We start from the raw sequence: 26,779 nt of genomic DNA on the forward strand, positions 1-26,779 counted from the left end.
GAAACTAGGCCATGTGACTTTGGCTGAAGAGCTGCTAAAGGGGACAGGGATCCATGTTTTTGGATCATTGAGGTCTATTCTGGGAGAGTGGTGACTTGTTCCAAGAGTTGCACTTGTGCCAAAGAGGGACCAATATCCTGGCAGCCGCCCATATCCTGGCAGCCGCCCATATCCTGGCAGCCGCCCATATCCTGGCAGCCGCCCATATCCTGGCAGCCGCCCATATCCTGGCAGCCGCCCATATCCTGGCAGCCGCCCATATCCTGGCAGCCGCCCATATCCTGGCAGCCGCCCATATCCTGGCAGCCGCCCATATCCTGGCAGCCGCCCATATCCTGGCAGCCGCCCATATCCTGGCAGCCGCCCATATCCTGGCAGCCGCCCATATCCTGGCAGCCGCCCATATCCTGGCAGCCGCCCATATCCTGGCAGCCGCCCATATCCTGGCAGCCGCCCATATCCTGGCAGCCGCCCATATCCTGGCAGCCGCCCATATCCTGGCAGCCGCCCATATCCTGGCAGCCGCCCATATCCTGGCAGCCGCCCATATCCTGGCAGCCGCCCATATCCTGGCAGCCGCCCATATCCTGGCAGCCGCCCATATCCTGGCAGCCGCCCATATCCTGGCAGCCGCCCATATCCTGGCAGCCGCCCATATCCTGGCAGCCGCCCATATCCTGGCAGCCGCCCATATCCTGGCAGCCGCCCATATCCTGGCAGCCGCCCATATCCTGGCAGCCGCCCATATCCTGGCAGCCGCCCATATCCTGGCAGCCGCCCATATCCTGGCAGCCGCCCATATCCTGGCAGCCGCCCATATCCTGGCAGCCGCCCATATCCTGGCAGCCGCCCATATCCTGGCAGCCGCCCATATCCTGGCAGCCGCCCATATCCTGGCAGCCGCCCATATCCTGGCAGCCGCCCATATCCTGGCAGCCGCCCATATCCTGGCAGCCGCCCATATCCTGGCAGCCGCCCATATCCTGGCAGCCGCCCATATCCTGGCAGCCGCCCATATCCTGGCAGCCGCCCATATCCTGGCAGCCGCCCATATCCTGGCAGCCGCCCATATCCTGGCAGCCGCCCATATCCTGGCAGCCGCCCATATCCTGGCAGCCGCCCATATCCTGGCAGCCGCCCATATCCTGGCAGCCGCCCATATCCTGGCAGCCGCCCATATCCTGGCAGCCGCCCATATCCTGGCAGCCGCCCATATCCTGGCAGCCGCCCATATCCTGGCAGCCGCCCATATCCTGGCAGCCGCCCATATCCTGGCAGCCGCCCATATCCTGGCAGCCGCCCATATCCTGGCAGCCGCCCATATCCTGGCAGCCGCCCATATCCTGGCAGCCGCCCATATCCTGGCAGCCGCCCATATCCTGGCAGCCGCCCATATCCTGGCAGCCGCCCATATCCTGGCAGCCGCCCATATCCTGGCAGCCGCCCATATCCTGGCAGCCGCCCATATCCTGGCAGCCGCCCATATCCTGGCAGCCGCCCATATCCTGGCAGCCGCCCATATCCTGGCAGCCGCCCATATCCTGGCAGCCGCCCATATCCTGGCAGCCGCCCATATCCTGGCAGCCGCCCATATCCTGGCAGCCGCCCATATCCTGGCAGCCGCCCATATCCTGGCAGCCGCCCATATCCTGGCAGCCGCCCATATCCTGGCAGCCGCCCATATCCTGGCAGCCGCCCATATCCTGGCAGCCGCCCATATCCTGGCAGCCGCCCATATCCTGGCAGCCGCCCATATCCTGGCAGCCGCCCATATCCTGGCAGCCGCCCATATCCTGGCAGCCGCCCATATCCTGGCAGCCGCCCATATCCTGGCAGCCGCCCATATCCTGGCAGCCGCCCATATCCTGGCAGCCGCCCATATCCTGGCAGCCGCCCATATCCTGGCAGCCGCCCATATCCTGGCAGCCGCCCATATCCTGGCAGCCGCCCATATCCTGGCAGCCGCCCATATCCTGGCAGCCGCCCATATCCTGGCAGCCGCCCATATCCTGGCAGCCGCCCATATCCTGGCAGCCGCCCATATCCTGGCAGCCGCCCATATCCTGGCAGCCGCCCATATCCTGGCAGCCGCCCATATCCTGGCAGCCGCCCATATCCTGGCAGCCGCCCATATCCTGGCAGCCGCCCATATCCTGGCAGCCGCCCATATCCTGGCAGCCGCCCATATCCTGGCAGCCGCCCATATCCTGGCAGCCGCCCATATCCTGGCAGCCGCCCATATCCTGGCAGCCGCCCATATCCTGGCAGCCGCCCATATCCTGGCAGCCGCCCATATCCTGGCAGCCGCCCATATCCTGGCAGCCGCCCATATCCTGGCAGCCGCCCATATCCTGGCAGCCGCCCATATCCTGGCAGCCGCCCATATCCTGGCAGCCGCCCATATCCTGGCAGCCGCCCATATCCTGGCAGCCGCCCATATCCTGGCAGCCGCCCATATCCTGGCAGCCGCCCATATCCTGGCAGCCGCCCATATCCTGGCAGCCGCCCATATCCTGGCAGCCGCCCATATCCTGGCAGCCGCCCATATCCTGGCAGCCGCCCATATCCTGGCAGCCGCCCATATCCTGGCAGCCGCCCATATCCTGGCAGCCGCCCATATCCTGGCAGCCGCCCATATCCTGGCAGCCGCCCATATCCTGGCAGCCGCCCATATCCTGGCAGCCGCCCATATCCTGGCAGCCGCCCATATCCTGGCAGCCGCCCATATCCTGGCAGCCGCCCATATCCTGGCAGCCGCCCATATCCTGGCAGCCGCCCATATCCTGGCAGCCGCCCATATCCTGGCAGCCGCCCATATCCTGGCAGCCGCCCATATCCTGGCAGCCGCCCATATCCTGGCAGCCGCCCATATCCTGGCAGCCGCCCATATCCTGGCAGCCGCCCATATCCTGGCAGCACAGGTTAGCATAATGATATTGCAGCACCAGCAACATGGGTTTGAATCTGGTGCTGTCAGTAAAGAGTTTGTACATCCTGCTCATGACCTGTGGGTTTCCTCCGGGTGCCTCAATTTCCTCCAACCCTCCAAAACATGGTGAAATTTGGCGGCACCGGTTTCTTGAGCTGGAAGGGCCTTCTATCTTGCTGTATCATTATAAAAAAAGACAGGTTCACTAGTGCTACTGGGATGGGTTTACACTAGATTGACATGGGGATGGGGTCATATGCAGGACAGAGGCATACTCCTATGTTATTCATTATGTATTCGTTAATCCATTACTATGTAACAATTTACTATGTACTTCAACTCCATTGTTTATGGGAAATATTAATGTATTTAAGAAACAGCCACAGTATGGAGAAAAGTTGGCTGATTATAGTATGTGTAGAATTTGCTGACTCCAAACACTGCTAAATTTAAAACACAAGTCCAGAGAGAAAACATCAAGGTCATACATGGGAGTTACAGGAAATCAGATAAGAGAAGGTACAGGGTGAGGTAGGGGGAACCATAATGGCGAGTGATTTATTCTGAAACAGGCCGGTTACAAGAAGTGTAGTGCGAGGAGACGTGATAAGAGTACCGTGACCAAGAAATGAACCCAGGATGAGCTAATTGGTACAAAACATCAATCAAAGTCAAACATTGATAAGTAACTGAAAATCTATTTTTTTTTTAAAAAAAAAAGGGCAGTATCTCATAGCAACAGCCATTACAGAGTTCAAGCTTTGATTTGTCTCTGCTTTTGTTTGCAAGTAAAGTCTTAAACTTTTCTGAAGAATTCTCCACGTTTCCTGTATCATTTTTGGACATCAAAAAACCCACAACAGTGAAAGGCTCAAAATTGTTATGGAAGGTGATGAGAGAAAGGCAGAGAGTGAGGAGGGATGATTGGTTAAAATTGCACCTATTTTAATGCCAGAGGTTTGTCAGGTAAGGCAGATGAACTTGGAGCATGGATAAATATGTGATTGGGACAGGCTAGCCTTGACAGAAACATTAAGAGAGGGACATAACTGGCAGCTCAACATTCCAGGGTACGTGCTTCAAGTGGTACAGAGGTGGGGATTAAAGTAGTTGGGTGTGAAATTATTTAAGGAGGATGTCGTGGCAATGTTCAGAGACTAGCGAGTTTAAATTGGTGAAGCTGAGGAACAAGAAAGCCACGATCACTTTGTTTGGAATTTACTGCATGCGCCCAAATAGTCAACTGGAATTAGAGGAGCAAATATGACAAGAGATTATTGCTAACTGGAGGTAAAATCAGGTTGTCATTGGAACGAATTTTAACTTTGCAAATATTGACTGGCAAAGTCATAGTGCAAAAGGTTTGGATGGGTTGGAATTTGTCAAATGTGTTCAGGAAAGTTTCTTCCGGTAATATGTCGAGGGTCCCACATGACAAAGGGTAAATAGCAAAGGCAAATGGATGAAGTATTCATGGATGAATCTTTGGAGACCAGCGACCATTGTTCTATTAGGTTTAATGTAGTTATAGAGAGAGATAGGGCAGCATGACAAGCTAAAATTTGGAATTGGGGCAAAGTCAATTTTGAAGGTATAAATGGAAACTACCTCAATTTGATTGGAACAGGTTGTTGAAGGAAGAGGAATGTTAAGAAAGTGGGATGTCTTTAAAAGTGTATTTTCAAGAGTCCAGGACATGCATGTTCCAGTTAGTGTGAAGGATAGGACATGCAAGTGTTGGGAAGCTTAGATTATGGAAATTCAGGCTCTGGTCAAGAGCAGGAAAGAGGCCTGGGGGTCAAATATATACTCAGAGGACTTTCGAGATCTGAAGAGCAAGCTTAAAAAAAAAATCAGGAGGCCAAAAAGGGGACAGGAGATAGCTCTGCAAATTTAATTAAGGATAATCCCAAGAGATTTTATGTTCACAAAGGGGAAAAGGGTAATCAGATAAAAAAATAGGACCCCTCAAGAATCATTGCAGTCATCTCTCTGAAACCACAGGAGCTGGACAAGGTCTTCAACAAATACTTCTCTGTATATACTGTGTAGAAAGGCATGAGGACTGGGGAACTCTGGGAAGTCAATGGTAGTGTTTTGAGAACAGTCTTTATTACAGTTGAGAAGATGCTGAAGGTCCTTATGGGTAATGAAGGTAGACAAATCTACCAGGACTGATCAGATACAGTATATCTAAGGACATTTGGAAGTTAGAGAGGAAATTGCAGGTGCCCTGGCTGAGATTTACGAGTTCCCATTAAGAGCAGGTGAGATGCTGGAAGATGAGGGTGGCACATGTGCCTCTATTCAAGAAAGACTCCCGGTAAAAACCTGTGAACTACAGTCCAGTGAACCCCAACATCTGTGGTTGCTAAGTGACTGGAGAGTATTTTGAGGAAGAAAGGTGAGCATGCACTTGGATGGACAATGGGTCATCATGATTTTGTATGTGGGAGGTTATGTCTCACAAATCTGATTTTTTTTGAAGATGTAACCAAAAAGATTGATGAGGGCAGATTGTAGACATTGTATATATGGATTTCAGTAAGGCATTCGATAAGGTTCCACACCGTAGGCTGCTCTGAAAGGAGAAATCACATGGGATCCAAATAGAGGTAGCAGATTGGATGGAAAATTGGCTTCATGGAAAAAAGCAGAGGGTGATGGTGCAAGTTTTTCAGACTTGAGACCTGTGACGAATGGTCTGGCCCAGAGTTTAGTGCTGGGACAATTGCAGTTTGTCATCTGTATCATTGATTTTCCTTTTGTGATTAGAAAGTTTGTGAATGACACTAAAGTGTTTGGTACTGTAGATAGTGAAGATTATTGTCAAAAATTGCAGTAGCATCTTGATGGTTTGTGCAGAATTTAATACAGAGATCTATGAACTCAAAGTTCACAATTCAAGTTCACAGTTAAGATTTATTGTCAGAGTACATACATGACATCACATACAACCCTGAGATTCTTTTTCCAGTGGGCCAGGCAGAATTTCTACTTTGAAGCTAACTTTCCCCTTCCTAACACAGGATCTACAAGTTAATTTTAGCACCTTGACTACCCTAGTGCATGTGAACAACTAACTCCATACCAATTAAACTTGAGAATTTCCTGAGCAAGATGTCTAATGTTTACTTGATTAATCTTTGAAATATTCTCTTTCTTCAAGTTTTATAATACAACAATAATCTGACCAAAACATTTTGTTTCTTTTTTAAAGAGAGACAGAAGCCCATCATTGCAGGTTCTATTGGGCCTTATGGAGCTTTTTTACATGATGGTTCTAAATATTCAGGGAACTATGTTGAACAGATGACTAAAGAGGTATACAACATTATCTATTCTGTCATTTACAAGCGTTCATTGATTATTTGAGATTACTGGTATGCCTCAAAAGAATTTTGAGTAAGAATTTTATATTTTTTTTGTAATTCAATTTCTAAAAAGTTTTGAAGTACCATACTGGATAAGTTTAGGATCATTAAGATGAGTTGGAATTAGATGTGATGTACATTCAAATAGGGCACATTCCTGAGCAGATTACTCAAAAGTCATAATTGCTGTTCTTTTTCATTTATTATTTGGATGGAAATATAAATGCTATCATTCTTAAATTGGGGGATAATTTGAATTCATGATCAATCACTTAAAATTAAATTGAAAATTTCAGATTAATTTCAGTTGGGGTGAGGACCTCTCTGTTTACCAGATATGTTAATGTTTGAGGTCGATTAATCTTTCATTGCAAAGCTTTAAAACACTTTCCCATGAATAGATCTGGAGATATAAAAATTTAATGAGAAAGAAGATATGGCATAATATCTTTCTGATTTACACCATGATAATACATTTTTTTTCACACTATGAACCATATTAACCAAAATACACACAAACATTTCCCTCTTGAATATACACAGTGTCTTTTTCCCCTTCCCTCCCTCCTTCCCACCCCCCCCTCCCCACCCAGTAAACATTCAACATATACAATACATTAAACTCGTTAAACAATGTCATCACACAGTGAAAATAAACAAGAAAATTGTGTCATCTACTTTTACACTCTGGATCAGTTCATTTAGTCATCTTCTCATTCTGTCATTTTAGGTGGTGGATATGTTTTAATAAGAAAGGTACCAGGGACATGTATGAATAAAAAAATATATAATTGCACTAATTTTATAATTGTCTTTTCATTTCACAGATACTTAGCATTGATGCATTTTGTTCATGTTTGAATTTCTTTATAATTTTTTTGGCTTGTTACAGGAATTAAAGACTTGGCATCGACCTCAGATGCAGTCCTTAGTAAGAGCAGGTGTGGATCTCATTGCTATGGAAACAATTCCCAGTCAGAAAGAAGGAGAAGCTCTTGTGGAACTTCTCAGAGAATTTCCAAACACAGAAGGTTGGCTGTCATTTTCTTGCAAGGTATTTAGACAAAGCTAAATAGTAATTATATATTTTTTGTTGTTTTCTAAATTAATCAAGACTAACCATCAGAATCAGTCTCAACTCAGATTACCTGAAGTGGTCAGGTCTGGACATATTTCAGATGACTGCATTTTTTTGATAACTGGTCATTTTTTTTAAAAACAGCCCAGTAGCAACAACAAATAACTTGTATCAATGTTTAAACAACAAGGGAAGGCTTTTTAAGCATTAAAATAATGTTTAATTCTCTCAAATAAATGCTAGTCATGGTCGATCCCCAATGCTACAGCCAATCACTGAGACCTCCAAACTGCTGCCTCCAATCGCCAACACGTTCCACTGCTGCCAATCTCTGGGAAGGCTTGCCAGGGCAGTGGAGCATTCACTGGCGAGTTGACGGGCTCCTGTCTCCCTATGGGCTCGTTCTGGCAGGAACTGTTCCGGCTTTCAACTGCGCACACTCCCCCTCCCAACCACTGCTTCCGATCACTGACATCTCTCCTCCGAGATCCCTGCTCCTGCCCAGGATGCCAAGGTCCCGCTCCTGCCTGGAAGCCTGAGCAGGGGCTTAGCTTGGGGGAGAGTGGAGCAACTGCTCCCTCCGCATTTTCAGCCTTCCAGTGCCCCTGGCAACACAGCCCTCCCACACTGCCTATTTTTTTTAAACTGAAACCATGTCATTGGTCACAGATGCAGTGGTCTCAGTGTCACCGGAGCTCCCGATGCCCGACTCAGAACCCTCTCCTTGGCCTACACTGATGCTCATGATGCCTGTTCAGTGTGTGTGTGTGCAGTAGGCTGAGGGGAAGGTTTTGAGTCGGGGATCGAAAGCTCCAATATAGGCCGAGGGAAGGGTTCAGACAGAGTTAGGAACCGAGGGGGAAGGAATGCCATTGAGCCCAATGTTCTACTCCTGCCCAGGAGGCTGCTCTCCTTGACACCAGGACAAGGGATTCTTCCAACCACTTGTGGCTGGAAGACAGTGTCACGCAGTTTAAGAGGGAGAGTTGGTGAGAAAAATCAATAGGGGAAGGTAAAGAAGACATGGAAAGAGAGAGGGGAAGGAGTCCTGAAATGAGGTCAATCGTCATTTTAATCTCATGTTGGGTGAATTTTTTTCAACCTATGCAGTCAGTTTGGCTCCAAATAAATTTCGGATAAATGAGGATTTCTCATCCAAAATTTTTTGGAGATGAACAGATGTCAGTTCTGGGTTCAAAAACATTTTGGATAATCTGAATTGTACTCTATGCCAAACTAAACAAAGGGGGGCATGACATGGGGTTAGACTGAAAATCCCCACTCTCCTCTGAAAAAGTTAGCAAAACTTAAGAAAAATAGAAGAAAGAAGAACTGAAAGACCTGCAGAGAATTTTAAAATGGCATCAAAGAAAGAAAGGACAACTGTTGCAGTACAAGAAACCGAGTGAGAAATAGATCGAGATAAAGAAGAAAGGCCTACTTTGAGGAAGGATCCAGGAGCTGTTCGTAAGGTACTGCCCAGGGAGATAAGCCAAGAGCCGGGGAGACCTTGGAATCTGCAGTACAGGGTCTCTCCAGACAATGGCCACCCAACTCGGGTAAAGATGTGACTCTGCACACGTGTGAGGAGTCACGCATTCGCAGAGCACAAAAAAGGCAACTTTAAAAAAGACTTTACAGACCTCTAGCTCCAGCGAGCAAGAAGGAGGACAGGAGACTTTGTTTACTCAAAGTTCCAAGGCCAAACAGCTGGAGAAAATGAAAGAATCATTTATTTCTGCAGCTGAAAGGAAAAAAAATAAATGGAATCTTCCCAACAAGATAGGAAGTTTATAATAGCAGAAATAAAAAGGTATGGAGAGATTGTAGCTGAAAACAAGAATTTTACGAAGAAAGTTGAGAAAATGATGCAGCAGGTGGATAAAAGATTTGAAGTTATGGATGAGAAAATTAAAGGAAATGAATTTGAAATTCAAGGCATTAAGGAGCAAAGGAAAGTGGGACAAGCAGAAGAAGCTGCAACAAAGATCAGTTAATGCAGAAAATAGACATTTTAGAGAACTTCAGAAGAAACAACATAAAGATTATTGGACTTGAAGCTGATGAAGGACAAGAAATTAAAATTTTTACAGTGTTGGACTCCACAATCTTTGGGAGTGACTGAATTTCAAGGAGATATTGAAATTGAGAGTGCAAAGAGCATTGAGCCCAAAGCCACAGCTGGGACAGAAGTCACACCCGATACTAGTCAGATTTCTTTGCTATGAAGTACGAGAGAAGATTCTAGAGCTGGCAGCAAAGCAAGCAAAAGATCAACAGTCACCCATGATTTATAAAGGGAATAAGATTTTTTTTACCCTGATGTAAGTTTTTTTGAGTTGTTGAAAAAGAGGAAAGAATTCAAGAATTTAAAAAATGTGTTATGGAAGAAAGGTTATGCCTTTGTCTTAAGATATCGAGCAGTTTTGAAGGTCTTTGTTCCAGAAAGGAAAAATAATTTTTTCATAGATCCTAATAAGGCAAAGATGTATGCCAATCAATTGCCTGGAAAAGCAAGACAGGTGGATGCTGATACTTTGAATGTGTATTCAGATGGAAAAAATTTGCTGTATCTGGGGGGAAAAGAAGTAATATTTCAAGAGAATTTAAATAGGGAGGAGGGTTTAACCTTAAGTGATCTAAATATATTTTAAAAGATCTATGAGAGAATTAGAATCTATGATAAGGGATTGTTCAGTATATTGAATGAGTAGTGGGGACTATGAACTATGAGCCTAACCACTGAAGTCGTGTGCATGAATGTGATTGGATCACATCCTGAATAGATCAGGGGAATAGAGATGTAACATCACATGCCTCAGGGGGGGAGGGGTCTTCTTCTTTAGTTCTTATTTCTATCTTTTTTTATTTTATGCCTGGATTGACTAAGATTATTGTAAAATATGCTGTTATTTTAGAGGGAGTGAGAGGAGTGGGAAAGGGACAATCGATGGACAGAAGATTTATTATTGGTACTTAATGGCAGGAAAATTGAATTTTATTAGTATTAAAATTAATGGAATTCAGAATACAATAAAATGAAAAAAATGTTAAATTATATGAAAAAGATTAAAGTAGATATAGCTTTTTTTTCAGGAAACTCATTTGACTGAAATAGAACATATGAAGTTAAAAAGAGATTGGGTTGGATCAGTATTAGCTTCTTCATTTAATTCCAAGGTCCGAGGAGTAGCTATATTAATAAATACAACTATTCATGAAGCGGGGGATATGTAATGATTAATTGTCAAATTTATTCAGGATATTTGACATTAATGAATATATATGTAGATGAGAAATTTATACAAGATATTTTTATGCAATTATCAAGGTACAGGGGAAATAATAATGGTTGGAGATTTTAATTTTACTTTTGATTCAAAACTAGATAGATCAGGTGCAAATATTGTTAAGAATAAAGTAGTTAAAATTGAATGAGATGAGACTTGTTGATGAAAGAAAATTCATCCTAATAATGGGGACTATTTTTATTCTTTTAGACTTGAGACATATTCACATATTAATATGTTTTTAGTCTCTACACAATTACAAGCTAGAGTTCAGAAGATTGAATATCAAGCAAGAATATTATCAGATCATTCACCTATAGTGATATCAATTCCATTGGAAGAAAACAATATGTAGGTTATAGATGGAGATTTAATACAGTACTTTTAAAGAGGAAGGATTTTTGTGAATTTATGAAACAACAGATAGTTTTTTCTAGAAATTAATGATCACTCAGTGGCAAATAAATTTATTAGATGGGACTCTATGGAAGCCTATTTAAGAGGACAAATAATAAGTTACACATCTAAAGTAAAGAAGGAATATTTGAAGGAAGTAGATCAATTAGACAAAGATATGTTGTATTTAGAAAAGGAATTGCATGTTCATAAAAATGAAGAGAAATGAAGATTATTGGAATAAAAAAAATTGGAACTCAATACAATATAATCATTTAAAGTAGAAAGAGATATACTGCACACATGACAGAAATATTATGAATTACCGATAGGTGATAGAGCCCATAAAGTTTTAGCATGGCAACTCAAAGCAGAGCAATTATCAAGAACAATAATATCAACAAAAAGAGAAACTGATCAAATTGCATCTAAAATGCAAGAAATTAATGATGATTTTAGTAATTTTTAAAAGCAATTATCAGTCCGAATCTTCAATGGATGAGGAAAAAATAGATGAATATCTAACAGAAGTTAGCTTGCCTGAATTAAATGTCGATTTAAAAAAAAAGTGGAATTATTCAATTATTTTACGGATGTTGAAGTATGATATTTTGATCATATACTTTGCCAAATAATAAGGCTCCAGGAGAGGGCAGTTTCTCTCTAGAGTTTTATAAAGAATTTAAGGAGTTATGAATTCCTGTTTTTATGGGACTTTTTGGTCAAATGAGAGGCTCTAATGACTTACCAGAATCTTTTCAAACAGCATAAGTAAGTTATTCCAAAAAAAGGAAAATATTCTATATTACCATCTTCTTATAGACTGATAGCATTATCAAATACAGATTATAAAATTGTATCCAAATTATTAGCTCACAAATTAACTAAATATTTACCTAAGTTAATAAATATAGATCAGACTGGGTTTATTAAACATGGAAGATCTGTGGACAATATAGTTAAATTTATGTTTATTAAATGTAGCCCAGAAATAAAATATTCCAGCAGTAGTAGTGGCTTTAGACATGGAAAAATGACTTGGTAGACTAGACTGGGACTTTTTATTTAAAGTATTGAATGTTTTTTGGAATTTCAAATGATTTTATAAATTGGATAAGAACTTTGTATAATCATCCAAAAGCTAAGGTGATCACGAATAGGCCAATATCTAAACAGTTTTCCATTAGAAAGGTCATCTAGGATGCCCATTATCACAATTTTTATTGGCATTGGCTATAGAACCTTTGGCAGAAGTGATAAGAAGAGAGAATGAGATTAGGGCTTTAAGATAGAAGATAGAGAACATAAAATTAGTTTGTTTGCAGATGATGTTATATCATACAGAACCAGAAATATCATTTTTTAAAATAGTTTTTTATTTTTCACACTATGAACCATATCAACTAAAATATGTACAAATGTTTCTCATTAAATTTACACAGTTGTCTTTTCTCCCTTTTCTCCCCTTTCCCTTCCTCCCCTCTACCCACCCCCCTCCAAAACCCATAAATATTCAACATATACAATACAATACCATAAAACAATATCTTTACTCAAAGGAAAATAAACAAGAAACATGTGTCATTATTTATTACACACTGAATCTAGACATTTTGTCTTATCATTTTCATTCTCATTTTAGGGGATGGAGGTCATAGGCAAGCTCTCTCTGATATGTTCCATGCATGGTTCCCAAATTTGTTCATTGTGACTTTATTTTTTAAATTGTTCTTTTTTCCAATGGAATACATTTATTCATTTCCATGTACCATTGCTGTATACTCATGCTCTCTTCCATTTTCCAAGTTGACATTATACATTTTTTTTGCTATAGCTAAGGCTATCATAATGATTTTTTTTTGTACTTTATCCAATTTGAAGCCTAACCAGAAATATCATTGAAGAAAATAAATGTATGATTAGCAGAATATGGTTTGATATCAGGTTATAAAGTTAATGTAGAAAAGAGTGAAGTGATGGCTATGGATGATGGGGACTATACATTAAGTAATCAGGTGATGAAGTTTAAGTGGCAAAAGGAAGCAATTAAATATTTAGGAATTAATATTGATAGAAATGTAAACAATTTATTTAAATTGAATTACCTACCATTACAAAAAAAATCAATGAAGATTTTAAGAAATGGAAGATTTACCAATATCTTTAAAAAGAAGGGGAAATTGTATAAAGATTAATATTTTTCCAAGGTTGCAATATTTATTTCAGTCATTACCCATTCCTATAGCAATGAAGTTATTTCAACAATTAAATAAAAGTGTAAGAAAATTTATTTTGGCATGATTAAATGCCAAGGATAGTTTAGAAAAACTAACTTGGAAATTTGACCAGGGACAATTATGGTTGCTGAATTTTAAGGATTATTATAAAGCAGCTCAATTAAGATTTCTATCCTCCTGTTATCAAATTGAGGAGAAGACAGCATGGGTACATATTGAAGTGAATAAAATAGAAGAAACTAATCCAGAACATTTTTTGTATAAATGGAACAAGGAACCTTTGAAAGGAGTATTAAAACATTTATTCAAGATATGGAATGGAATTCATATAGAAAGAGGAATTAAGAACTATCAAATAGCTAAGATGGTAAAGCAGAACCCAATTATTCCTTTTACTTTAAATAACCCTTTTTTTTTTAAATATCTGGCACAATAATGGATAAAGAGGATAAAAATATTGTTTCTCAGGTTTTTTCTTGACTTTTGAACAAACAAAAGAGAAATACAATAATACTATTTAAAAAAAAAAAATGAAATCAGGCACAAATTTTAGACTTCTAGTTCAGAGCCTATTTGAATATTAAATAATTTAAACATTTATTGACAAATTTATTACAAATATATATATACAATTACAAGACACAATGCAGAAAAAGGAACAATACAAGTTTTTTTTAAAAAAGGGAAAAAGATTTAAATATACAAATTCATGATAAGGCCTGGTTACTGTGCTAGGAGAGTGTAACCAATTAATGTTAGTTATCAAATGGTACAATTTTTTTTACACCAATTATACTCTTCTCTCTTTGGCTTGGCTTCGCGGATGAAGATTTATGGAGGGGGTAAATGTCCACGTCAACTGCAGGCTCGTTTGTGGCTGACAAGTCTGATGCGGGACAGGCAGACATGGTTGCAGCGGTTGCAGGGGAAAATTGGTTGGTTGGGGTTGGGTGTTGGGTTTTTCCTCCTTTGTCTTTTATCAGTGAGGTGGGCTCTGCGGTCTTCTTCAAAGGAGGTTGCTGCCCGCCAAACTGTGAGGCGCCAAGATGCACGGTTTGAGGCGATATCAGCCCACTGGCGGTGGTCAATGTGGCAGGCACCAAGAGATTTCTTTAGGCAGTCCTTGTACCTCTTCTTTGGTGCACCTCTGTCACGGTGGCCAGTGGAGAGCTCGCCATATAACACGATCTTGGGAAGGTGATGGTCCTCCATTCTGGAGACGTGACCCACCCAACGCAGCTGGATCTTCAGCAGCGTGGACTCGATGCTGTCGACCTCTGCCATCTCGAGTACTTCGACTTTAGGGATGAAAGTGCTCCAATGAATGTTGTTAGGTCTGCTTTGTTCATGAATGAGTGAGTCAAACACCAGACTGAGTCGAAATCAAGGTTCTTTGTTCTTTATTGCCGGATTGTAACACTTGCAACCAACAGTGTTAGTTGGAGAAGGCGCATTCTGCCGTTATCAGCAAGTGGTGATTTTTTTATACCTCAGGATATGTACTTAGTAAATTATCATACCATTACATTGTCCAATGAATAAACTGTTGCTATCCTTCTCTGTTAGTCTGCTGCACATCATTCTTGTTAGTGCAAAGCTTATCTTGAGTGTACAAGGTCACATCTGCATTCTGTTACTCCTTAGTACTGGGTGACTCCTTCTCCGGTCCCATCTCATGATGTTTTTACCTTACAATCCCTCCTTTGTCCTCTTTAGAGGACAATCTTGCCCTGACTACGCTACCACCACGTTACATTAGTTCGCCTACTATTGCCAAGCTCTATACGGACTCTGTTCACGGGGTTGTCCGGCTGGCGGGCGAGGGCTCCCCCCAACCCTCCTTTGTGTATACCCCCATCCGTTTCCCCGATCCCATTGCCCGTTTACAAGTTTCATTCCCATTTGCCCCCAAGCAAATAACTAGCTAACCCCCCAAATATTAGTAATTACCCAAGTTAACATATAGTTAATGTTTGTTCATAATGTTTGTGTTACAATCAATGTTATAATATTTGTGTTACAATCTATTTCATAAACCCTCCTCCCCGTCACATTCTCCATCAGACTCCAGATCGATCTCTGCAACTTTTGACGCCTCCTGTGATGTGAGATAGTCCCGCGCCGCAGCCTGCATAGCTTGATATTTCGGAGGCAGATCATCGCGGTTGGCAAAGGCTCTCTCAATGGTCCTCGTGACCAGCATTCGAATGCATGGAATACAACAACAGCCACAAGTGATAAAAATGGATACAGAAATGAACAATCCTAGGAAAAGTTGTCCCAACATTGTGCCCCATTTCCCAAACACTCCATGTAACCAGGACGAAACAGGGTTAGAGACTCTAGACGGGGCTTTTAATTCCTTCGCCAATGCCTTAAGTTTTGTCAGCCCCTTAGTGAGTGACCCATCTGCCCTGTGTTATTAGAGATAGAAGTGCAGCATAGATCGAACTGGAAGGTGCTATCCTTGTCTTTATCTATCTTCAGAATAACTTTGGCCCCGCATGGATCCGAACTACTCTGTTGGCTTGTTTGGCAACCCACCAACAGGAATGCCCATAGGGCCCTCGGCATTGTCCACATTTGTGGACTCAGATCAGAAAGATATTTGTCTGAGTCCCCGTGATCAATATTTTCTCCTTTTATGGGTCGGTCTCTTTCTACTTTCTCATTCACTACCCGGTCCCATGCTTCAATATTCAGTCTGATAAATTTCCCTCCCTCCGAGGTGGAATATCCCGGGATTTCTGTCTGCCTGTATTCACACCCCATCGCTTCCTTCACCATCGGACCCAACTGTCGGGCGTGGTGATCTTTGGCAATTCCCAAGGTTACATGTGGCACACTTTCTACTCCTAAGCAGAACCACTCCATTTGTTCTTCTGTCATGACAACCATAGCAGCTATTCCCTCCTTACCCACAAAGATAAATGGACAATGTATCATTTCTGTCTTCCCTTCTTTTAGAGAGTCCCACCTCTCCTCATACTCCTGGTCCGGGTGGATGGTATAGTTTAATGTTACATGTATATCCAGTGGATATCGGTAATCCCCATACTGAGGAATACTGGCCCTCCACTCAAAAAACTGTTTAATCAACCCCGGGCCTGGTTCATCATACAGTAGTCGACTCCAGAAAATAATAACCTCCACAGAGTCTTCTGAAGCATTGGTTGGAGTCATTACTATAAACTGTCCTTCCCTTTCTATTGTGTCCCCTGGGTATGTTAACCGAAGGCCCTTCTCAGAACATTGTATGGTTATTCCCAGTTTAGTAAGAATGTCCCTTGCCAATAAATTAATGGGGCAACTTGGCACAACCAGGACAGGTGCTCTAACCCTTTGTCGTCCAAATGTCATGTTGATGTTATCTGTATAGGGCTGTGTTTCCCTTATCCCGGAGAATCCTATTGTAGATAATGTTTTGCCCGAATATGTGCTCCCTGGGGGCTGTTTAATCACGGTCATAACCGCTGCCCCTGTGTCAATCATAAATTCAATTTTTTCTCCATTTACCGTCCCCCAAATTTTCGGTGGCTCCCATGGAGGCGTGATTTTTGATTCTCCAGGGCCCCGTCAATAATCAAATTCAGCACCTTCCCAAATATCGTCATCACACTGGGGTGCCTGGACTTGTTGATCACTTGCCATCCCCCAATTTTCTGGGGCCGATCAATGTGTCCACCCCTACCCCTTGCTTGTCCTCTTAAATTTCCTCCTCTTCCTTTTTTGCCTCTCATAGAGGGTAATCCTTTACCCCTTCCTCTCCCTGCCTCTGGACTCTGGTAGTGTCCAGGATTTTGGCAGTGCCAGCATATGGTATGTTCTCCTCTATACATGGTACTTAGGGGTCTTTCCCAACCATTCCTTACGTGGGGTCCCGGATTTATCACTGGCCCCATGGCCTGTGGGACTATCTGTTGGGCCGCTAATTTAATCCCTATTTGTTCTATGGCTCTCATCAATTTATCGGTTGTCTTGTCCTCTCCCTTCTGGGATGAACTTTCTGACTTAGCCTGCTCTGATTGACGATGTCGGTTGAGTGCATGTGTCAGATGTCTTTTCCACAAGTCCTCCGACATCGCCTCTAATCCCACAATGTCCCTTAATTTTGCTTGAACCCGACCAGGCAATCCGTTTATTGTCCCATTACGAAAATGAGCATTTCCCAGGGGGCTGTGGTCAGGTCTTTCTCCAGTCCCTGTCTCCCATAAGTCCCATGCTCGAGAGAGGTACTCGTGCGCAGTCTCCCCTTCTTTTAGTTGGAGGGTTACCAAGGCGTCCAAACTATAGGGTGTAGGGAACGTTTCTCTAAGTGCTTCCCAAAATCTATTTCGAATTGAGTCAAATCCTATTTCATCCCCCAATTTACTTCTTCTAAGGATTCTCTCTATTTGCTTCAGGGCCCCTTCTGCCTTTATTTTTATCATGATAGTTCTGACATCTGCGAGTGCTAATTGTTCTTGACAGGTTTCTCGCTAAAAACAAGAAATCCATGGACCAGCCCCATTACTCAATGGAGGAAGTTTTTTCATTAGACTCTCTAAGTCCATTCGTGACCAGGGTACATATTTTTGATTTCCCCGCCCCGTGATCAGCAATGGGCATTGATATCTCAATTTTGGGGATTTCTGTTCCTTTTTTACTCTTGGAATACATCTATTTATTCCACCCTGTTCAGACACCTCTTCGTCACTACTGTCACTGTCCCCGTCAGGTTCTGATGTCTCAGAGTCAAAGGTATATCGTTCACGTTCGTCTCTAAGATAATTTTTTCGGTCATAGTCTAGTGGTTTCACATCTTTCTCTTTCATCCTAACTATGTCCAGGCGGGCATGTCTACTCTTCTCCCTCCTGAGTTCTTTAATGCTACTTTCCTCCCATGGTGGGTCGTATCTCGTTTCCTCATCTGTACTACACTTCTCGTCCTTTATTCCTATTACTGTTCCTCCAGCTTGGAGTTCTGCTGACAGTGTTGGAGTTATCTTTTCCATTTCTTTCAATACACCTACCATTAATTCTTTTTGTTCCTTACTGCTCTGCCCCAGCACATTCACATCTTTGTTTAAGTTTTCAACGTTATCCTGAACCTTTTTCATGTTCCTTTTCTGCGTCTCTAAGTCTTTTTCTATTTTCTTGGATCCCGCGGGGGTCTTGACATCTATTACTCCCCCTTCTATTTTTAGTAAAGGGGCCTGTACCTTGTCTGACGTGTCCCTATTCCCGATGTTCCTGTCATGTCCCAGTGTTTCAATATCTGGATATAAGGGACGTGACTTCTGGGTCCCGTCTGGGGTGTCAGGGGTACCTTGTGACTCCACATATGCATAGGGCGGGGGTCTACAAGCTATTTCTACAGGGGCCATAATAGGTGGGTTATCAGGGAGACCAAATTCTTCGAATATAGCTGGGACATTGCGGTACTGCATCTCCTTGTCTCTCATCTTTTTTTGTGCAGACTCTCGATTAAAGATTTTCCTTTCTATGTCCCGTTTGGGTGATGTCCCGTGATGGGTGAGGATTTATTGTCAGAGTACATACATGACATCACACATCCAGAGACTATGAGAGAGAGAGAGAGAGAGAGAGAGCATAGCGAGAGAAAGAGATAGAGAGGCAGATACACAGAGCACGAGAGATAGAGAGAGAAAATGCCTTGCACTGGCCCCACTGGGAGAAAAGTCTTCAGATTAACACTTTCGTTTCATGGTTACACCTTTAAAAGGTTCTCATCCTGTGATCACTGGTCTGGATCAGATTGGGTCTCCCACCACTGGGAACCATCACTCCTTCCTTCCCTCCCACCTCGAGTGAGCTATACGTCAGCCCACAATGTCTGCCCTGATCCCATAATGGTGGGGGTGCGGGAAAGAGGGAGGGAGAGAGGATAAAACAGGATCCCATTTGATGCGGAGCTGGAATTGTGGGCACAAAATTAAAACCAAATTGTATTTCTCTGCCCTGCCCCACCTGGGGATTTCAGGGCAGCACCGCCACAGATTGGGATTGGGAGGGGGAGTGGGTGAGAGAGGAGGGGGGGGGGGGAGAAGAGAGAGAGGGGGAGAGAAGAGAGAGGGGGGAGGGTGAAAGGAGGGAGGGAGAGAGCAAACCCGGACACTTCATGGCTGGAAACTGGAAACAGGCACTTTTCCTTTCCCTTCTGTGTTTTGTTTTTTCCAGCTTATCTAAGACCCTACGCTTTAGAATTTTGTTTTCCTCACCTGTCAGGAACATCTCAGCGCTCCCGGGTAACCACCCCATCTTCCTCCAGCGATCTACACATTTTCGGAGAATTTTTTTGTTTCTCCAATGCCACATTACTGGTATTTCGCTTCCCTAACTCCTGATTAATTTCCCTAATAACTTGGTCAAAGGTCTTAGCAGACAATTGTGCAGCCATTGCTGCAGGGTCGCTTCCTAATGCCTCTTTTAATTTAGGTTCTTGTCCGTTTAGGGGATCTATGTTAACGAAAATCGCTTTTAAAAAAAATGTCTCTTTGCAGGCCAGATGACAAAAATTTTTTAGTGAAACAGTCTCTAAGTCTGGTCCTCCGGTGGACCTCAGACTGTCCTGTATACTCTGATTGCTCGTCTTCCACTCTCTGTTTTCCCAAGGAGGTCTGAAAGTTAAATTACAACTAGGAAACCAAATTTTTGGGCTATATTTTGTCCAGTTTCCCTTTACCAATCTATGAATTTACGTAACTTTATCTCCTTGGTGATACTGGGAATACCCTCATTTAACTTATCAAAAATACTTTGAATAAACCGGGTGTCTCTTAAGATTCTGTCAACTTTTTCATTGATATCTCCTACCTGATCCGGACACAACTTTTGCAGCCTTTCGTCGTCGTCCTTGTTCACCAGGCAGGCGTCCCTGAGTACTCTTTTTGTCGTCTCAAGGTCTCTAATGTCCGCTGTGGTATTCCACCACGGCGAATTGGGGAAATAAATTCTTAAGTTTTCAAGTGTACAGACATTATCATACCTACCGGACATTTATAAGTCAGTCTTTTTATACAATTGAGACCAATAAGCCTGAACCTTCGTTTTCTTTCAAAGCCCAACCTTCACGTGGGAGATTTCTCCTCTTAATAACCAGTTTAGGACAAAAAACTCAGGTCCCCAATTTTTCATAGACCACCTTCTCACTCTATTGGACTTTGCAACGACACGATAAAGACTTTTTAAACTCTAGTAGTTTGTCGGCGAAGCACTTATCAAATGTCACTCAAACACCTTAAGGACTTTTCTTTTATCTGTAACCACTTACGTGTTACAATCCTGGCAGGTGACGACCTTCAATTATGGTCGTCTAATTTGTCCGATCTCCAGTTCTTACTGACAATCATAAAGATTTTAAGAGAGAATTTTGTTAAAACAGGCTTCTCTGGACCTTTTTATCAGCCAGTTGAGATGATTGTCAAGAGAAACAGAAACCATCGTCCAGTGTCCACTCAGCCATCACGTCGGGGTCACCAAATTGTTAGGTCTGCTTTGTTCATGAATGAGTGAGTCAAACACCAGACTGAGTCGAAATCAAGGTTCTTTGTTCTTTATTGCCGGATTGTAACACTTGCAACTAACAGTGTTAGTTGGAGAAGGCGCATTCTGCCGTTATCAGCAAGTGGTGTTTTTTTTATACCTCAGGATACGTACTTAGTAAATTATCATACCATTACATTGTCCAATGAATAAACTGTTGCTATCCTTCTCTGTTAGTCTGCTGCACATCATTCTTGTTAGTGCAAAGCTTATCTTGAGTGTACAAGGTCACATCTGCATTCTGTTACTCCTTAGTACTGGGTGACTCCTTCTCCGGTCCCATCTAATGATGTTTTTACCTTACAATGTTGAGGATGGAGCGGAGACAACGCTGGTGGAAGCGTTCTAGGAGCCGTAGGTGATGCCGGTAGAGGACCCATGATTCGGAGCCGAACAGGAGTGTGGATATGACAACGGCTCTGTATACGCTTATCTTTGTGAGGTTTTTCAGTTGGTTGTTTTTCCAGACTCTTTAGTGTAGTCTTCCAAAGGCGCTATTTGCCTTGGCGAGTCTGTTGTCTATCACGGGGAATCAGAGGCGGGGAATCAGAGCTGTGGAATCAGAGGCGGGGAATCAGAGTTGGGGAATCAGAGGCGGGGAATCAGATATGGGAAAACAGAGGCGGGGATCAGAGGTTGGGAATCAGAGGCAGGGAATTAGAGGTGGGGATTCAGAGGCAGGGAATCAGATGCCGGGAATAAGAGGCCGGGAATCAGAGGCGGGGAATCAGAGGCCGGGAATCAGAAGCCAGGAATCAGAGCCGGGAATCAGAGGTGGGGAATCAGAGGCCGGGAATCAGAGATGGGGAATCAGAGGTGGTGAATCAGAGATGAGCAATCAGAGGAAGGGACTCAGAGGCGGGGAATCAGACACGGGGAATCAGAGGCGGGGAATCAGAGATGGGGAATCAGAAGCGGGGAATCAGAGCTGGGGAATCAGATTCAGGGAATCAGAGTTGAGGATTCAGAGGCGGGGAATCATATGGGGAAACAGAGGCGGGGAATCAGAGGCGTGCAAATAGAGATGGGGAATCAGAGGCGGGGAATAAAATATGGGGAAACAGAGGCGGGGAATCAGAATTGGGGAATCAGAGATGGGGAATCAGAGATGGGGAATCAGAGGCGGGGAATCAGACGCGGGGAATCAGAGGTGGTGAATCAGAGATGGGGAATCAGAGGCGGGGAATCAGAGGCGGGGAATCAGACGCGGGGAATCAGAGCCGGGGAATCATAGCTGGCGAATCAGAGGCGGGGAATCAGAGGTGGGGAATCAGAGGCGGGGAATCAGATATGGGGAATCAGAGGCGGGGAAACAGAGGCGGGGAATCAGAGGCCGGGAATCAGAGTTGGGGAATGAGATATGGGGAATCAGAGGCGGGGAAACAGAGGCGGGGAATCAGATATGGGGAATCAGAGGTGGCGAATCAAAGGCGGTGAATCAGAGATGGGGAATCAGAGGCGGGGAATCAGAGCTGGGGAATCAGAGTTGGGGAATCAGAGGTGGGGAATCAGATATAGGGAAACAGAGGCGGGCAAACAGAGGCGGGGAATCAGATATGGGGAATCAGAGGCGGGGAATCAGAGGCGGAGAATCAGAGGCAGGGAATCAGAGGCCGGGAATCAGAGGCCGGGAATAAGAGGTGGGGAATCAGAGATGGGGAATCAGAGGAAGGGACTCAGAGGCGGGGAATCAGACACGGGGAATCAGAGGCGGGGTATCAGAGATGGGGAATCAGAGGTGGTGAAATGAGAGATGGGGAATCAGAGTTGGGGAATCAGAGGCGGTGAATTAGATATGGGGAAACAGGCGGGGAATCAGATATGGGGAATCTGAGGTGGGGAATCAGAGGCAGGGAATCAGATATGGGGAATCAGAGGTGGGGAATCAGAGGTTGGGAATCAGTGGCAGGGAATCAGAGGCGGGGAATCAGAGGCAGGGAATCAGATATGGGGAATCAGAGGTGGGGAATCAGAGGTTGGGAATCAGTGGCAGGGAATCAGAGGCGGGGAATCAGAGGCGGGGAATCAGAGGCAGGGAATCAGATGTGCGGAATCAGAGATGGGGAATCAGAGGCAGGGAATCAGATATGAGGAATCAGAGGTGGGGAATCAGAGGTTGGGAATCAGTGGCAGGGAATCAGAGGCGGGGAATCAGAGGCAGGGAATCAGAGGTGGGGAATCAGAGGTTGGGAATCAGTGGCAGGGAATCAGAGGCGGGGAATCAGAGGTGGGGAATCAGAGGCGGGGAATCAGATATGGGGAATCAGATATGGGGAATCAGAGGTGGGGAATCAGAGGTTGGGAATCAGTGGCAGGGAATCAGAGGCAGGGAATCAGAGGCCGGGAATCAGAGTTGGGGAATCAGAGGCGGGGAATCAGAGGTGGGGAATGAGATATGGGGATTCAGAGGCGGGGAAACAGAGGCGGGGAATCAGATATGGGGAATCAGAGGTGGCGAATCAAAGGCGGTGAATCAGAGGCGGGGAATCAGAGCTGGGGAATAAGAGGCGGGGAATCAGAGTTGGGGAATCAGAGGTGGGGAATCAGATATAGGGAAACAGAGGCGGGCAAACAGAGGCGGGGAATCAGATATGGGGAATCAGAGGTGGGGAATCAGAGGTTGGGAATCAGAGGCGGGGAATCAGAGGCAGAGAATCAGAGGCAGGGAATCAGAGGCCGGGAATCAGAGGCCGGGAATCAGAGGCGGGGAATCAGAGGTGGGGAATCAGAGGCCGGGAATATGAGGCCGGGAATCAGAGGCCGGGAATCTGAGGTGGGGAATGAGATATGGGGAATCAGAGGCGGGGAATCTGAGGCGGGGAAACAGAGGTGGGGAATCAGATATGGGGAATCAGAGGTGGCGAATCAAAGGCGGTGATTCAGAGATGGGGAATCAGAGGCCGGGAATCAGAGGCAGGGATTCAAACACGGGGAATCAGAGGCGGGGAATCAGAGCTATGGAATCAGAGGCGGGGATTCAGAGTTGGGGAATCAGAGGCGGGGAATCAGATATGGGGAAACAGAGGCAGGGAATCAGAAGTTGGGAATCAGAGGCAGGGAATCAGAGGTGGGGATTCAGAGGCCGGGAATCAGAGTTGGGGAATCAGAGGCAGGGAATCAGAGGCGGGGAATCAGATATCGGGAATCAGAGGTGGCGAATCAAAGACGATTAATCAGAGATGGGGAATCAGAGGCGAGGAATCAGAGTTGGGGAATCAGAGGTGGGGAATCAGATATGGGGAAACAGAGGCGGGGAATCAGAGGCGGGGAAACAGAGTTTGGGAATCAGAGGCAGGGAATCAGAGGTGGGGAATCAGAGGTTGGGAATCAGAGGTTGGGAATCAGAGGCAGGGAATCAGAGGCGGGGAATCAGAGGCAGGGAATCAGAGGCGGGGAATCAGAGGCGGGGAATCAGAGGCCGGGAATCAGAGTTGGGGAATCAGAGGCGGGGAATCAGCGGTGGTGAATCAAAAGCGGGGATTCAGAGGTTGTAAATCAGAGACGGGGAATCAGAGGCGGGGAATCAGAGGCGGGGAAACAGAGGTGGGGAATCAGTATGGGGAATCAGAGCTGGGGATAAAGAGGCGGAGAATCAGAGGCAGGGAATCAGAGGCGGGGAATCAGAGGCCGGGAATCAGAAGCCAGGAATCAGAGGTGGGGAATCAGAGGCCGGGAATCAGAGATGGGGAATCAGAGGTGGTGAATCAGAGATGAGCAATCAGAGGAAGGGACTCAGAGGTGGGGAATCAGACACGGGGAATCAGAGGCGGGGAATCAGAGATGGGGAATCAGAGGCGGGGAATCAGAGGCGGGGAATCAGGGGCGGGGAGTCAGATATGGGGAATCATTGGTGGGGAATCAGAGGCAGGGAATCAGATATGGGGAAACAGAGGCGGGGAATCAGATATGGGGAATCAGAGGTGGTGAATCAGAGATGGGGAATCAGAGGAAGGGACTCAGATGCGGGGAATCAGACACGGGGAATCAGAGGCGGGGAATTAGATATGGGGAAACAGAGGCGGGGAATCAGATATGGGGAATCTGAGGTGGGGAATCAGAGGCAGCGAATCAGATATGGGGAATCAGAGGTGGGGAATCAGAGGTTGGGAATCAGTGGCAGGGAATCAGAGGCGGGGAATCAGAGGCAGGGAATCAGATATGGGGAATCAGAGGTGGGGAATCAGAGGTTGGGAATCAGTGGCAGGGAATCAGAGGCGGGGAATCAGAGGCGGGGAATCAGAGGCAGGGAATCAGATGTGCGGAATCAGAGATGGGGAATCAGAGGCAGGGAATCAGAGGCCTGGAATGAGAGGCCGGGAATCAGAGGTGGGGAATCAGAGGCCGGGAATCAGAGTTGGGGAATCAGAGGCGGGGAATCAGATATCGGGAATCAGAGGTGGCGAATCAAAGGCGGTGAATCAGAGATGGGGAATCAGAGTTGGGGAATCAGAGGCGGGGAATCAGATATGGGGAAACAGAGGCGGGGAATCAGAGGCGGGGAAACAGAGGCGGGGAATCAAATATGGGGAATCACAGGTGGGGAATCAGAGTTTGGGAATCAGAGGCGGGGAATTAGAGGTGTGGTATCAGAGGCGGGGAATCAGATGCGGGGAATCAGAGGCGGGGAATCAGAGGCGGGGAATCAGAGTTGGGGAATCAGAGGCGGGGAATCAGATATGGGGAAACAGAGGCATTGAATCAGAGGCGGGGAAACAGAGGCGGGGAATCAGATATTGGGAATCAGAGGTGGGGAATCAGAGGTTGGGAATCAGAGGCAGGGAATCAGAGGCGGGGAATCAGAGGCGGGGTATCAGAGGCCGGGAATCAGAGGCCGGGAATGAGAGGCTGGGAATCAGAGGCCGGGAATCAGAGGTGGGGAATCAGAGGCCGGGAATCAGAGTTGGGGAATCAGAGGCGGGGAATCAGCGGTGGTGAATCAGACGCGGGGATTCAGAGGTTGTAAATCAGAGATGGGGAATCAGAGGCGGGGAAACAGGTGGGGAATCAGTATGGGGAATCAGAAGCGGGGAATCAGAGGCCGGGAATCAGAAGCCAGGAATCAGAGCCGGGAATCAGAGGTGGGGAATCAGAGGCCGGGAATCAGAGATGGGGAATCAGAGGTGGTGAATCAGAGATGGAGAATCAGAGGAAGGGACTCAGAAGCGGGGAATCAGACACGGGGAATCAGAGGCGGGGAATTAGAGATGGGGAATCAGAGGCGGGGAATCAGAGATGAGGAATCAGAGGCGGGGAATCAGAGGCGGGGAATCAGAGGCGGGGAGTCAGATATGGGGAATCAGAGGTGGGGAATCAGAGGTGGTGAAATGAGAGATGGGGAATCAGAGTTGGGGAATCAGAGGCGGGGAATTAGATATGGGGAAACAGAGGCGGGGAATCAGAGGCGGTGAATCCGATATGGAGAATCAGAGGTGGGGAATCAGAGGCAGCGAATCAGAGGCGGGGAAACAGAGGTGGGGAATCAGATATGGGGAATCAGAGGTGGGGAATCAGAGGTTGGGAATCAGAGGCAGGGAATCAGAGGCGGGGAATCAGAGGCGGGGAATCAGAGGCAGGGAATCAGATTTGCGGAATCAGAGATGGGGAATCAGAGGCAGGGAATCAGAGGCGGGGAATCAGAGGTGGGGAATCAGAGGCCGGGAATCTGAGGCCGGGAATCAGAGGCCGGGAATCTGAGGTGGGGAATGAGATATGGGGAATCAGAGGCGGGGAATCTGAGGCGGGGAAACAGAGGTGGGGAATCAGATATGGGGAATCAGAGGTGGCGAATCAAAGGCGGTGATTCAGAGATGGGGAATCAGAGGCCGGGAATCAGAGGCGGGGAATCAGATATGGGGAAACAGAGGCAGGGAATCAGAAGTTGGGAATCAGAGGCAGGGAATCAGAGGTGGGGATTCAGAGGCCGGGAATCA

The 26,779-nt window shown here is 45.5% G+C and overlaps 1 protein-coding gene across 5 annotated transcripts in view; it reads left to right on the plus strand.

Moving 5' to 3' along the window:
• Positions 1-19,355, plus strand: part of LOC138739160 (homocysteine S-methyltransferase YbgG) — a 40,301-nt gene extending 20,946 nt beyond the window's left edge. Inside the window, exons 3-5 of one of the 5 annotated variants that reach the window (XM_069890695.1) lie at positions 6,150-6,253; positions 7,196-7,357; positions 15,369-19,355. In XM_069890695.1, coding sequence (XP_069746796.1) covers positions 6,150-6,253; positions 7,196-7,357; positions 15,369-15,413 — 311 coding nt within the window. In that variant the 3' untranslated portion in view covers positions 15,414-19,355. Of the gene's footprint in view, positions 1-6,149; positions 6,254-7,195; positions 7,358-10,881; positions 14,862-15,368 lie in introns of those variants that run through there. The other 4 variants (XM_069890692.1, XM_069890693.1, XM_069890694.1 and 1 more) reach the window with 4 other exon arrangements.
• Positions 19,356-26,779: the final 7,424 nt, after the last annotated feature.

Source organism: Narcine bancroftii, chromosome 7, assembly GCF_036971445.1.
Source record: "Narcine bancroftii isolate sNarBan1 chromosome 7, sNarBan1.hap1, whole genome shotgun sequence".
Taxonomy (NCBI): domain Eukaryota; kingdom Metazoa; phylum Chordata; class Chondrichthyes; order Torpediniformes; family Narcinidae; genus Narcine; species Narcine bancroftii.